At 44.4% G+C, this 13,347-nt stretch overlaps 1 protein-coding gene across 1 annotated transcript in view; it reads right to left on the minus strand.

Moving 5' to 3' along the window:
- Nucleotides 1–2,936: 2,936 nt before the first annotated feature.
- Nucleotides 2,937–13,347, minus strand: part of DCDC2 (doublecortin domain containing 2) — a 169,365-nt gene continuing 158,954 nt past the window's right edge. Inside the window, exons 9-10 of the mRNA XM_034985777.1 lie at nt 6,474–6,776; nt 2,937–3,075 (exon numbers count right to left, since the gene is read on the minus strand). Of these exons, the coding sequence (XP_034841668.1) occupies nt 2,971–3,075; nt 6,474–6,776 (408 nt within the window). The 3' untranslated portion in view covers nt 2,937–2,970. The remainder of the gene's footprint in view (nt 3,076–6,473; nt 6,777–13,347) is intronic.

Raw genomic sequence — 13,347 nt, forward strand, 5'->3', positions numbered from 1 at the left:
GCTATCTAATGGACTCTGAGCCACATAGAGATGGGATGGTTCTGTCTTTACAGACCATAGCAGGAACCAACACTCTCAGAATAAAACGGGAGGCATGAGAGTATATGTTCTTCCTGTGAGTCTGGCATTTGAATATTCTCCAGGACACCTAAGGGGAAAAGCAATGTCTTAATAAGGGGAAAGTCATTCTCTGGCTACAGAGAAAAACAATGAGTAAAAAGTTATCACATGGCCATAATATCATGCTGTGTAACTAGAAATCCATGGATGCTCAACAGATACTGAACAGAAGCTACTGAGTGAGATGATGTCCTTAGCATGAAAATGACGTTAGCTAAAAATCTGTATTTTGCTCTGCAAAACTCTAATGTTCCAATTCAACTAAGAAACCAGTTGTTTACGAATGTCTTACAATCCAATTAAGCTTGAGAAACGAGTTCCATAAAACTAGAACGAGGGGGTCTGTACCCACAGCCTCACCAAGAGCTGACATAGAGAAGCATTCCACTGGCTAGCACATCAGAGCTACGTGAGTTTGTCACAGCATCTTCTCTGCTGGAAACAATCCTTGCAGCCTGACCAAGATCTCTTCTGCTCACTCACATAAATGCTCCCCAGATCTGTCTGTGAGTCCAGCTTAACTGGTGCAGCTAGCCTGCCACGAAGACCACGACTCCCACAGGGAACACGTCCACACATGGGGGGTGAATCAGCTTTCCTTCTTCGTGCCAATGTCATCCTCAAAATGATGTTCATGCTTCCCATTCTCTGTGAATGATGTTTTCCTTGGTTAGACAACATATTTCATTCTTTTTTTTTAGTAGTATGTGTTTACAGTTTTAAGGTGATGAGTTGTAGTTCATCCCCTCAAGATAGGTCACAATATGTCTTGTCAACAGGTGGTAAAATATGCACATCCAAGAGAAGAATTATATCCCGATTTTTTTCCACTTTTTGCTAGAGTTAACTGAGGCCTGTCATCTTCCTGAAGTGTTTGTATATTTTGTTGTTCATGTAAAACAACATTGGGATTACTGAGATGACTCTTAAAAAGGTCCTGAAAACCTAAGCTCTATAGTATAATGAGGAACATTAGAAAAAAAAAAATACAAGATCTCTTTTAAAGAAGGAAAAAAGAGAAACTCATTAAAGGAAGAAAAGTGAAAGAATCACCTTGATAATTAGTTATAATTTCTTGCATTTCATTCCTGATTTCTATAAACTATTGAACATCATTAACCCAGGCCCAATAATGGCATGGGAATTTAATATCAAAAAACCAGCTAGCCTATCTCCCTAGCAACACAAGATTGTTGCTTGTAGTTTACAGCGTTTCATATTGTCCCCTTTGAAAAAAATAAGCCTACCTGTAATAAGCACAATCTAGATTTTATACCAGAAATATAGAACACCCATTCACAATTCATCCTCCCAGATCAATATACCCTTATATCACCATCTCTTTCCAATACTGTTACGTTGTAGTCTCCGTTTATGTTTCTTATTTATAGAAAATATTAAAATAGCTGCTAGGAAAAAAAATACATTCATTTTCTGTAGTATTATTAAGTGCTTGATATAACTACCTTTATTCCAAATGGTTGGTTATGAAGCCTGGAGGGGAAGAAAATCTTTTAACCTTATGATTAATAATGAATTCTAAAAAAGCACTAGAAGTTTCCTTTCAAATTTATAACATCTACATAATTAACAAAAATATTCTTCAATATGAGAAAAATAGATTATTTCTATATTTAAGGAAGACCTGCATCATCTCTTAAAAACTCAGAAAACTAATACAATTATGTTTTCCCCATATATACCTAACAAGGCCATTGTGAGTTCATTTAATTAGCCCACAAAATTGTAATAAGAAACTGGTTTCATCATGACAATTTAAACATTTTTCAACAGTTTCTATCAGAGGGCTTCTAATTATATAGGAAGGAATCTGCTTGAAAGTCTAAATATAACTGGCCATTAAAATAGACATTTGCTGATATCCCTAGGGGCAAAAATATGACAAGGCTAATCCTAATAGAAATAAGGCAAAAAACAAGTCAAATGCAGTCTTGGGTTTTTGTTGTTGTTGTTCTTTTATAAAAATCTGGAGAGAATTCGATCTTTAGACTAGCCAATATTGAGTTTTCTAACAGAGTAACGTGATGGAGAAGAGATGGGCATTATTGGTGAAGGTAGACTAGATCCATGAAAGTCCAGAGGATATCAGAACTTGCAAATTCTCCAGCCAGGCTGTGACTATAATTGGGTGTTCCATGGTAAAATTCCTTCCTGAGCGTATCATTGAAGCCATGAGGATGAAAACCTGAAGCACTTGAGGGACAGGGGGGTGCCCAGATGAATCACTAACACACTGAATGGAGACTTCCTCCTTCCAAAATGTGCTCTTTTTAATTTGCGTGAGATGGATTTGGGATAAGGAGGAAGAAAGGAAAGAATATCAACAAGTCAAGGAAACATTTCAATCTACTGCCGTCTCTGAAACTAAATTATAATTTGTTTATTCAAGAGTTTATTGCTTTAAAAAAAAAAGTACATGCTTTCCTATTATCATCTCTTTAAAATTCTATGCCTTCCTAGGTAAGTGCTTTAGAATAAGCTCCCATTTAATAACCTCACTTCTAAATTTATGGACAAGGTGTGGTCCTATCCTTTTTCATCGCTTACCAAGACAAGTGGCCAATTGTCATCCTGTGCAACTGTCCCTCCGTCCCTCTTATTTAATTTTTCTAAATGACTTTTACAAATACATCCCATGAAAAGAAGCCACTCTCCTTTAGTAGCTACTCAAAATTATCTAGTCTTTCCATTAAGCCTCTAATCTTAGAATCCCATAGGTAGTATTCAATATTGTCACATTATGTTCAGCAGTAACTACATCCTTATTATTCAAGTATTATAACCCTTCATTTTCCTGATAATCAATATACTCTCTTTTTTAAAGATTATCTATGCTACCACAGCACAGTCCTTGTTTTGTTCGTTGTTCTCATTTTCTTGCGGACTCGTGATTTTTACTTCTGGTCTTGGTGGTCTTTGAGGGTCTAAGTCAGCCTGGAAGAAAAGATACCAAAACAAAGATATTTAGCTCTTTAGTCCCAAAGGTCATAAAATTCACAAGGAAAAAAATGACTCTGTATTTCAGGTAATCATATAAATATTCAACTAAAAATAGTTCCCTGGGCCCGTCCCTTTTGTGTTCTAGTTGATCATGACCCAGTGGACATGCCATCCTCAATACCTTACTTGCACAAAAGCCCTACCTGGGACCATAAGAGCACAGACTCATTGCTTGTGCTGCAGGCTTTATTTTTCTCAATTTTTTTTTCTTTTTCTTTTTTCTTTTTAAAGACGTTATTTATTTAATTGTCAGAGAGAGAGAAAGGAGAGAGAGCACAAGCAGGGGAAGAAGCAGAGGGAGAAGCAAGCTCCCATGTGGGACTCAATCCCAGGAACCTGGGATCATGACCTGAGCCGAAGGCAGATGCTTAACCGACTGAGCCACCCACGCATCCCTCAATTTTTTTTTCTTGATTTCACTTTAAGTTTTTCTTTTCAACAGCATATTTATACTTTTCATTTCAGCATTTTCAGAGAAAAGAGAAAAGTACAGCAATTCTACCTCATGTCACATTAACCCAGCCCCATACCAGTTGTTTTTCTGTTAGTTAGAGCTCACAAATTCCTTGTGAATATGGTACCAAGTACCCTCAAGTATCAGACAGATAAGGGCAGGAAGGAAACCAAGTACAGAGGCAGGATTTCTCCAATGGCATGTGCATCCCTGTGCTTGGACTTCTTTTATGGTATTAAGGATCTTGTCTCATTTACAACATGGCCTTCTCCCACTAGACTGAAATCCAAGGGGATGGGATTAGAATTCGCTGGTTTTCAAACTCTGCTCCATGGAAGGCTGGAGGCTCCATGGCCCTCGTAAGGGCCACCCGAGTGGGGACAGGAGGACTAGCTCCAAGGCCCCTGCCCCACAGCCATAATTTATGCTCTAAAAATGAAAAAAAAAAAAATACTGGGACTCTTATTTCACATTGTTATCTCAGGAAGTGTCTCAAATAGAGCACGAGCTCAATCAATGTCCGTCGCTTGTGGTGTGTTTCTCCCGTGCTCCCTGCTGTCTTCCTGTCATCCCAGCACCCTGTGCCTAAGAATGGCTACAGGGCACAAAATGTTTCACGACAAACTGAACCCTTAGTCGTTCTAGAAGTAAACAATCCTTTTGAAAAAGTTAATTTTTAATGTATAATTTAGGATTCCTATGGATCTTGTTTTTCGCATATTTGATACGCTTCAAATGTCCCTGAACGAGCAACGGAGGGAGAATGAAAACAAGATGCCTTGCCATTAGAAGAGAGATGAGTCAAGTAAGATTCAGTCTCTCTGTGGGTGACTGCTCTGCTTCGGCATTTGCAGGGTTAACATCCCTAACTCATCACATAGCAGGTACTTGTTCATTTGCAACCCCACAAGTTTAGATTCACCGTCAGTACATCCCCAGAAGACCTGTACTTCACATTATATGACCTTGATCTTGGCTGAGACCCGATTCTTATAAGGGGCCGATATTTAAAAGTTAAATTTACAGAATGGAAAGGTAGGCAATCCCTTCATTTCTGTACAACTGTTTCAGGTTATAAAACTGAATTAAAACCTAGAGCACCAGAAGAGTACATACTTGGATCTTATGACTGGGGTCCCACATAGGATCTGCACTTTGATTTCATGCTGTAGACGTTCATCAAAGGCAACGATAGCGAAGGGTTTCATGAAGCCGACTCTTGTAGTTACCATATCATGACAACAAGGACACTGTCCTCTACATTACTGTGCTTTCCAGATGATACCCCCAGATAAACCATCGTGCCTCCCTTGAGAAAGTGTGTGTGTGTGTGTGTGTGTGTGTGTATTCCTTGAGAAGTTCATTTTGTTTCCTTATCGAGGGAAAGGGAATCATGTAGTGGACTCATTTCCTTTTCTAATTTTAGCTACAAACAACTTCAGGATACGAATTTTCGCTCAATTTCAGTAACTAGGTAGAATGGCATATGGGGAATTTCTGGCTGACTACAACTGTGATTCCCTCACCTTGAGGAAAGATGAAACGGGAGACACACCTTGTGTTTTCACTTAGATGTTGAGAATGTTTTCATATAAACCAGACAACAGATTACAGACAACTCTGTGCTGGTTATTAAAACCTGGCCACAAGAAGGTTTTGCTATTTTACCATTACTGAATTTGATCCCCCCTAAGCAAAATAAAACAGATGAGTCAATAATAAATCATCAAGAAAACCACACTCATGAAACTGGGTGTCAGGAATGAAGACAGCAAGGCCCACTTGAGAGGTTACAGCCTGAGGGAGGTGGACGCTGACCAGAGGGATAGACAGGAAGGCTTCATTCTCAAGGACGGGAGGAAGGCTGTGGCTACCTCTTACACTATGACGTTGAACTTGAGCCTATTCATCAGTCTCTAGTTTAACCATCCATCCTCTGGAAGAATGCCTGCACGTCAGACTATCCTGCTGCAGGGCCCCTGGTGGGAAAACAGGCTAGAAGGAGGCTTTACCATGTAATTCCTTACCCTCTCTGTATAACAAATAAAACCATATCTTATTAAGTGCCTGGTGCATCGAATGCTTAATTCAGGTATATCATTTAATGTGGACTAAACAAGTGAAACTTTAACATCTCCAGAGTACAAAGAAGTCACCCATGACAGAGGAGATGTTCTTTCTTTCATGTCTAGATCTCATGGCCTTGATGTTCATTTCTTGTCTGTACCTTCCCTGATATTAAATTATTTTTTTTGTGTATATTTGTTATATACATTCTCAGGAGCCTCTGCAAACTCTGTAGAATGAGATAAGGGATGGATGGATGGATGGATGGATGGATGGATGGATGGATGGATGAGTGGGTGGATGAGTGGGTAGATGGGTGAAATGGGTAGATGAGTGGGTGGATGTGTGGATGAGTGGGTGCATGGGTAGGTGGGGAATGAATGGATGGGTGGATGGCCGGGTGGGGAATAAGTGGACGGGTGGATGGCTGGGTAGGTGAGTGGGTAGATGGGTGGGTGGGTGGGTGAGTGGATAGGTGGGTAGATGGATGGATGAATGGACAGATGGATGGATGGATGGGTGATTAGTGGGTGGATGGGTGGGTGACACTGGGTGGATGGGTGGACGGATGGATGAGTGTGTGGATGGGTGGATGACAGGACAATGCGTGGATTCTCTGACAGGTGGATGACCATACTTTAAAGTGCCTGAAATAATATAGTCAAGTAAATGGTACTGAGTCCTTCCCTGCTCAACAGTAAGTGGTTTCAACGCAACTCTTAAGTGCTTGAATAATTCCCTAAGTGCATGGGCGTGTGCACCACACACGCATTCACACATGAACACAAGTGAGCAAAAGCAGTAGAAATACCTCATCTTGTCCACTGCCAGCTCCTTGCGACTTTAATTCCTCATCCACTTCCTCCTGAGGCTCAGTATTAACCTGATCCAGCTCCTCGCCATTTTCTTCATCGGTGCCTCCGTTAACGCGGGCGGGAACCGCCTGCTCCTCGCTGTGATCTGGGACCCCCTCAACTTGCTCGGAGGCATCTGTAGCCTCCTTCTCTCCTCCGTCTTCAACTTCACCATTCATTCCCGAAAAATCTTCTTTCTGCTCTGCATTCTTGTTTGCTTTTTCTCCGTCTTCTTCCTCATCTACTATTTCCGCTGGTCTCTGGTGGGTCAGAATGAATAATGGATAAAAGTAAGCAGGGCAACAGAGATTTTCCACTGCACGTTATAACGACATGATGATGATTATACTACAGTCACGTAAAACTTCCTCACGTGTGTAGTGCTCTGCAGCAGATAACGTGCTAACCTTTCCTGAGTACCTACTGAATGCACTCTTCGCAGGGATTTTTCCTCATTTGCTCCTCACAACAATCCCATGAGATTGGTATTATTCCCCTTTTACAGGTGAGAAAACTAAGGTACAAAGAGACCAAATATCTAGCCCAAGATCTCGCTGTATGGAAGTGCACAGCCAGGCCTGGACCGAGGCGTGTGACTCCAGGACCGGTGCTCATAAGCCCCGAGGCAGAGACGAGGCCAGACTGCAGGGCCTTTGGCCAATATAGAGCGGAGCATCCGGCCCAGAGGAGGAGGTTAAAAAAAAGTCTCTGTGGAGAAGTCATCCTCCTCATCGTGACTGCCTGGTGTGTATTTAGATCTCTAAATAGAGAAAGAGGGCAAAGGTGGTGGTACCAGGACGTGAAGCCAGACTTTCTAGCACCAAATGTGGACCTCTGCCCACGCAATGCCTGGGGGCTCACAGTGTATCTCAGAACACAAACACGGTCGTGCAGGTCCAAGGCCAAGAAACCCTACGTCCTTTCTATAAAAATGAGAAGTGCTCAAGAATTTATGAGCTCAAATTAGTCATTTTCCAAGTTATTTGGATACACGTAAATCTGATTTAAAAGACAGCAGGAGGCCGACTTCCAGAGCCAAGACTTTGGAGAATAGCCCAGGTTCAAGCCCTGGCCAGGCACTTACTGGCTGTCACCTCACTGCTTGTAACATGAGGAGAGTCCCCACTTGTAACATGAGAATATAATAAAACATCCGGGGGGAATGAATGAGAGAAGTTACATGCAGTGCCAACCACTGTATCTGGTACATCACATCATAAGAAAACACTAGAGTCGCTTCCCATTTGTAGGACACGCTCTGTCCTGGAGCCCTTAGATTCTTCACTGCCTGCAATAAAATAACAGCTTTTCTTTTAAAGTATAGTATAGAAAGAACACAGGATTTATCCTAAGTTAGGACCCTAGACTTGCCTCTTTCTGGTTGACACTGGACAGGTCACATGGTCCTCCAGCACCTGTAAAATGGAGGTCTGAGATGCAATTCACCCTGACCGCCCCCACTTCCAGCTCTGGAAGTCCATTCTCCTCAAACTGCTCAGATGCTTGTTATGAGTTCTTAACGGTCTTCTTGTAAGAGTTAATGTAATACTCTCCATTTTTGGAAGTAAAGAAAAAAGAAAAAAAAAAAAAAAACGAAACAGAGTGGAACCAAAAGTTCAGGGCAAAGCTCCACACAACATTATTTTAAAGAGGAAAAGAGTTGAACCGTGAAGTCTTAAATTCTGCCCAAAATAGAGTCTCAGTTTTGACCGCATGGTATCAAAGATACACTTTTTAAAAAAATGAAAGAAAAAAAATTAGTTGTTCTTAAGATATTCCAATAACCATGGCGTTTGCCATCATGCAGCTTAAATCATTGTACAAGCGAGGCTGGGTCTTCCACATTTCCATTCAGATGCTTAATGCCAAACAGTGTGGGGCCCCTGCGATCCCTAAGCTTGCTGCCCAGGGTAAGGCCCTTGGGAAGGCCAAATGCTGGACAGAAATGGGCACATACGGGGGTGGATCTGCCAGATGGTGCCAAGAGAAAAGACAAAGATTTATGAATTGGAGCCTACAATGCTTGGGAAGGATGTATAAGACTGAAATGAATGAAGGTGAGAAAAACCTCCAATTTCCAAGAGGCAAAACAGTATGCTCACATGCCCACACCCCTGGTCCCACTCTCTCTACAGAGAACACTCATAAGCCAAGGAAGAGTCTGCTGAGCAAGATGGGTGCTGTCATCATGAAAGCAGGGCAGAGGAAATGTCCAGGGCCAAAGGTGGTGTGGATGCACCCCTGAGCAGCAAGGGCTTTGAGGGGGCTTCCTCAATTGGACCCTAGGGCAGAGAGGGGACCGCAGATGGGAAAGAGCTAGAACAAGGAGCCAACTCAGAATCACTGTGGGCAGCATCCTACTCACATGTCATGAGAGGCCAAGAAAAGGCTGGGGGGTCTCAAGCCCAGAGACCGCAAGCTCCTTTCTTAGGGACTCTGAAGGATGTGGGGGAGACTCACTGTGTGACCCTAAAAGACATGTGGAAGGCTCGGTCACCGTGATTCATGAATGGGCCTGGAGTACCCATCTGTGCTGAGCAGGACTCTGGATGCTGGGCATTCAGAGACAAATAGGACAGGAATCAAGGAACTCAGAGCTGGGCAGTCACAGGGCACACTGTAATATGGCCCGAGGAGAAAAGTGCCCAGCATGTGGGTCAGGAAGGGGACCTTTCGTGGCGGGCGTGGCAGCCTGCCACCCGGTCTCGGTCATGGCAACCGATGCAAGCCTGCGGGAATGCTGTGTGCAGGTGGGGTCCATCCACAGAGCCCCCGGCTCCCGTCGGTGCTGAGTGTCATGCTCTGCGCTTACGTGCTCATCATTTCGTGAAACCCTCCCAACAACCCTGCAAAGTACACCTCTTATGTCCCGCACACACATCAGGAAAAGGAGAAACCACGCAACACCTTCAGCATCACGCGGCGGCGACCACGCAAGGCGAGGATTTGAACCCCGGGCGAGAGTTTGCCCCCAAGCCCTGGTGTCCTTCCTTAAAGAAATACCATGAGAAGCTTCTACTTCACGCTCGAGTGTCCTTCCAACGGCCAGGAGGTGTGACCCCGCAATATGCAGCATTGCTTTTAACACTGAAAGAATTACCGACCTGAGATCAAAACATTTCTGGATTTCTACTAAAGACTTCTGGTGCGACCCAGCGAGGGAACGTTATAAAGATGGCTCGGCAGAGTCCCCGAAGCATTACCTAACAGAACTCCGGAAACACTATGGCACTGAGGGCCACCAGAAGCGGCGTTCTTTTTAGACTATTCCTGAGAAGTGGATAATTGTGTATCACCCTGCTAGAAACTTTTAGTGCACCTAACTCGCCCTATTCGGAGCAACATTCGGTTTTGGTTTTAAAGAGAAGTTATACACAATTTTATCATAAAAAACACTGAATGGTAATAACAGAGAAAACCCCAAATTTGCTGTGATCATTTAGGAATGTAGACCTGGGGGCGCCTGGGTGGCTCAGTTGGTTAAGCGACTGCCTTCGGCTCAGGTCATGATCCTGGAGTCCCGGGATCGAGTCCCGCATTGGGCTCCCTGCTCGGCGGGGAGTCTGCTTCGTCCTCTGACCCTCTCCCCTCTCATGTGTTCTCTCTCTTTCATTCTCTCTCTCTCAAATAAATAAATAAAATCTTTAAATAAATAAATAAATAAATAAAGGAATGTAGACTTGTTTCTTGTCTCTCTGAGAACGTATTACAAGAACGTACTGACGTCTGGTAAGGTGACTACTTCTGCGTCAACAGAAGTCTGTTTTCCCTTCCTGAAATCTGGACGTATACCAAAATGTGGCAAAACGGGTGTGAGTTGGCTTTTAGTTTTTAGTTTTGTGTTTCTCATCGTACCCTTTTTCTTCACTCCCGATTCCCAAACACATATACATTTTTTTTCTTCTTTTCAGGCAGGCAGCTGGGAGAGACCCTAACCTCTCTCCAAGGAGGGAGTCGCCCAGCCCTGAATGCGGGTTCTGTTCTCCCCACCACTGTGGGCGCCGCCGTGAACACACAGTATTACTCTTGCATCCCATTCGGTCTGTTGTGCCTTCCCACCATGGTTACCTCACCGTCATCACAGGAAGCCGCGTCGGGTTAGCTCAGCTTTACAAAATGCAAGATTAAGGTGCTATGCTACCAACTGGATCAATTTAAATAAGACAGTAACAGGAGTTTAAAGGTTTATAATGCTTTAAAATATCCACAGTGTAGAACACAATTTATTATTACTACGACACTACAACTCAGGCCAAAAAAAAAAAAAAAAAATTCTGCTATGACGGATCTGTAATGAATAAATGAAAAGCAATGTGCTTTTGGTGTAATCTCCTTTGAAGCAGGCATTAAATTATTAAAGATGTTTCCAGTGCATACATCAATCAAATCATCCCAGGAAGGAACACTGGGTTTCACACCCATACACACACACACACACACACACACACACACATAAAATCTATGCCATGGCGAGGACCTGCAGAGAAGCAAAAGAACACCCCTTCCACAAGACAGTGGGGGTCTATGGTGGGAGGAAGACAGGAGGGAGATTCAGCAAGCTGCACACTCCCTCAATCCTTGCCCTCCTTCTCCTGCTGCAGAGAAACTCTCCGGGAGGAGGCCGGTGCCCCTCACACACGCTGACCTGACGTTCGGCCCAGGCAACGGGACGCCCACAGAGCAGAGTCCACTCAGATGAATGCTGTTCTTAGAGGGCCTTGGGATCTCCCCTCACAGCCAGAAGAGCTCTTCCATGGGGGGCAGGCTGTGAGTTAGCTCCACACAAAGCCAGACACAGAAAGTCACTTATTGTATGATTTCATTTCCACAAAACATTCAGAATAGGTCAAACTATAAAGACAGAAAGCAGATTCGTGGTTGCCAGGCTTGAGGAGAAGGGAGAATGGGGAAAGGCTGCTTAATAGGCAGGAGGTTTCGGGGTGCCTGGGTGGCTCAGTTGGTTGAGTGTCTGACTCCTGGGTTTCAGATCAGGTCATGATCTCGGGGTCCTGGGATTGAGCCCCGTGTCAGGCTCCCTGCTCAGCCGGGAGTATGCTTCTCCTTCTCCCTCTGCCTCTATCCCTGCTCATGTGCTTGCTCTCTCGCTCTCTCTCTCTCAAATAAATAAATAAATCTTAAAAAAAATAGGCATGGGGTTTCCTTTTGGGGAGATGGAAAATGTCCTGAAACTAGACAGGGGTAACAGTGGAATAACACTGTGAATGTTCTAAGGGCCACAGATCTGTATATCTAAGAACGGTTAACAGTTAGTTGTATGTTAGGAGAATCTTCAATTTATTCTCTTTTCTTTCTTTTTTTTTTTTTTTTTTTGAGAGAGAAAAAAAAGGGAGTGAGAGCAGGAGCAGGAGGGGAGGGCCAAAGGGAGAGGGAAGAGAGAATCTTAAGCAGGCTCCATGCCCAGCACAGAACCCATCGCAGAGCTCGATCCCAGGACCCTGTGATCATGACATGAGCCGGAATCAAGAGTCAGACACCTGACCAACCGAGCCACCCAGGTGCCCCTCTGCTTCAGCTTTTTTTTTTTTTTTTAAAGATTTTATTTATTTATTTGAGACAGAGAGAATGAGAGACAGAGAGCATGAGAGGGAGGAAGGTCAGAGGGAGAAGCAGACTCCCTGTCGAGCAGGGAGCCCGATGCGGGACTTGATCCCAGGACTCCAGGATCATGACCTGACCCGAAGGCAGTCGCTTAACCAACTGAGCCACCCAGGCGCCCTCTGCTTCAGCTTTTAAGGAAACTGTATGCCCCAGCCCCTGACCACCAGGTAGAGCTATGTGGCCACCTCTCTGTATCTGCTAAGACGCCCACGGGATGTGCCGCCTAACTGAGGAACCAACCTCTGGTTATCGCCCTGCTTTATTCTGCAATTATACTTCAGCCAGTCGCCTCCTGGTAGGAAGTCACTGGTGGTGCCCAATGACTGAGAGAGCTGAGTGAATGAACTAACAAATAGAGCTGAGACGAGCAGCTTACTTAGAATTAAAATACAGAGGGGCACCTGGGGGGCTCAGTCGTTAAGCGTCTGCCTTTGGTTGAGGTCATGATCCCGGGGTCCTGGGATCAGGGTCCTGGGATTGAGCCCCGCATCGGGCTCCTTGCTCAGCGGGAAGCCTGCTTCTCCCTCTCCCGCTCCCCCTGCTTGTGTTCCCTCTCTCGCTAACTCTCTCTCTCTCTGTCAAATAAATAAAGAAAATCTTTAAAAAGAAAAAGTTGATTCTATTAAAAAAAAGAATTAAAAAACAGAAAGTGCTAGAAAAATATTCCTAGTCTTTACAACTGTGTAATTTCCTCAAAATCCCCAAGCAGTTCTCAGGCTCCGTGCATTTAGCGGGACCTGCCCTGTGGCCGGGTCGGGAGCAGTCGCAGCTAACAAGGCACCGGCGCCAGGTCAGGCAGCAAGGCTTGGGTGCACAGAGCCCACGTTCTGCTCGCACCTCTGAGAACCCTAGGAAGATCCTGGTAACGTTAATAGTTTAGGTAGAGAGGCGTAGACACGAAGCCAAAGGGAGGGGCTGGGGGGTTTGGGGAGGAAGGAGCAGGGATCCCAAAGGAAAAGGTAAGACTGAGGAAGGGCAGTTCATCTCGAGGGAGGTGAGGGAGAAGGAAGAGAAACAGGAAGGAAAAAAAAGTCCTTTCGCCAGGTCCAATCACAGGGTCCCTCCTGCAGATGAGGAAGCAGAGCTCGCAGGCGAGACCTCACCCCTCCGCCTGGCAGAAGCCAGTTCGCAGGTGGTGCCGAGAAACCGTGCGCCTACCCGAGCAAGAGGGGTTCCTGCACGAGATCTAAGACCGCCGATTGCTGCGGGGGG

This window comes from Mirounga leonina, unplaced genomic scaffold, assembly GCF_011800145.1.
Source record: "Mirounga leonina isolate KUSES-001 unplaced genomic scaffold, KU_Mleo_1.0 Mir_366, whole genome shotgun sequence".
Taxonomy (NCBI): domain Eukaryota; kingdom Metazoa; phylum Chordata; class Mammalia; order Carnivora; family Phocidae; genus Mirounga; species Mirounga leonina.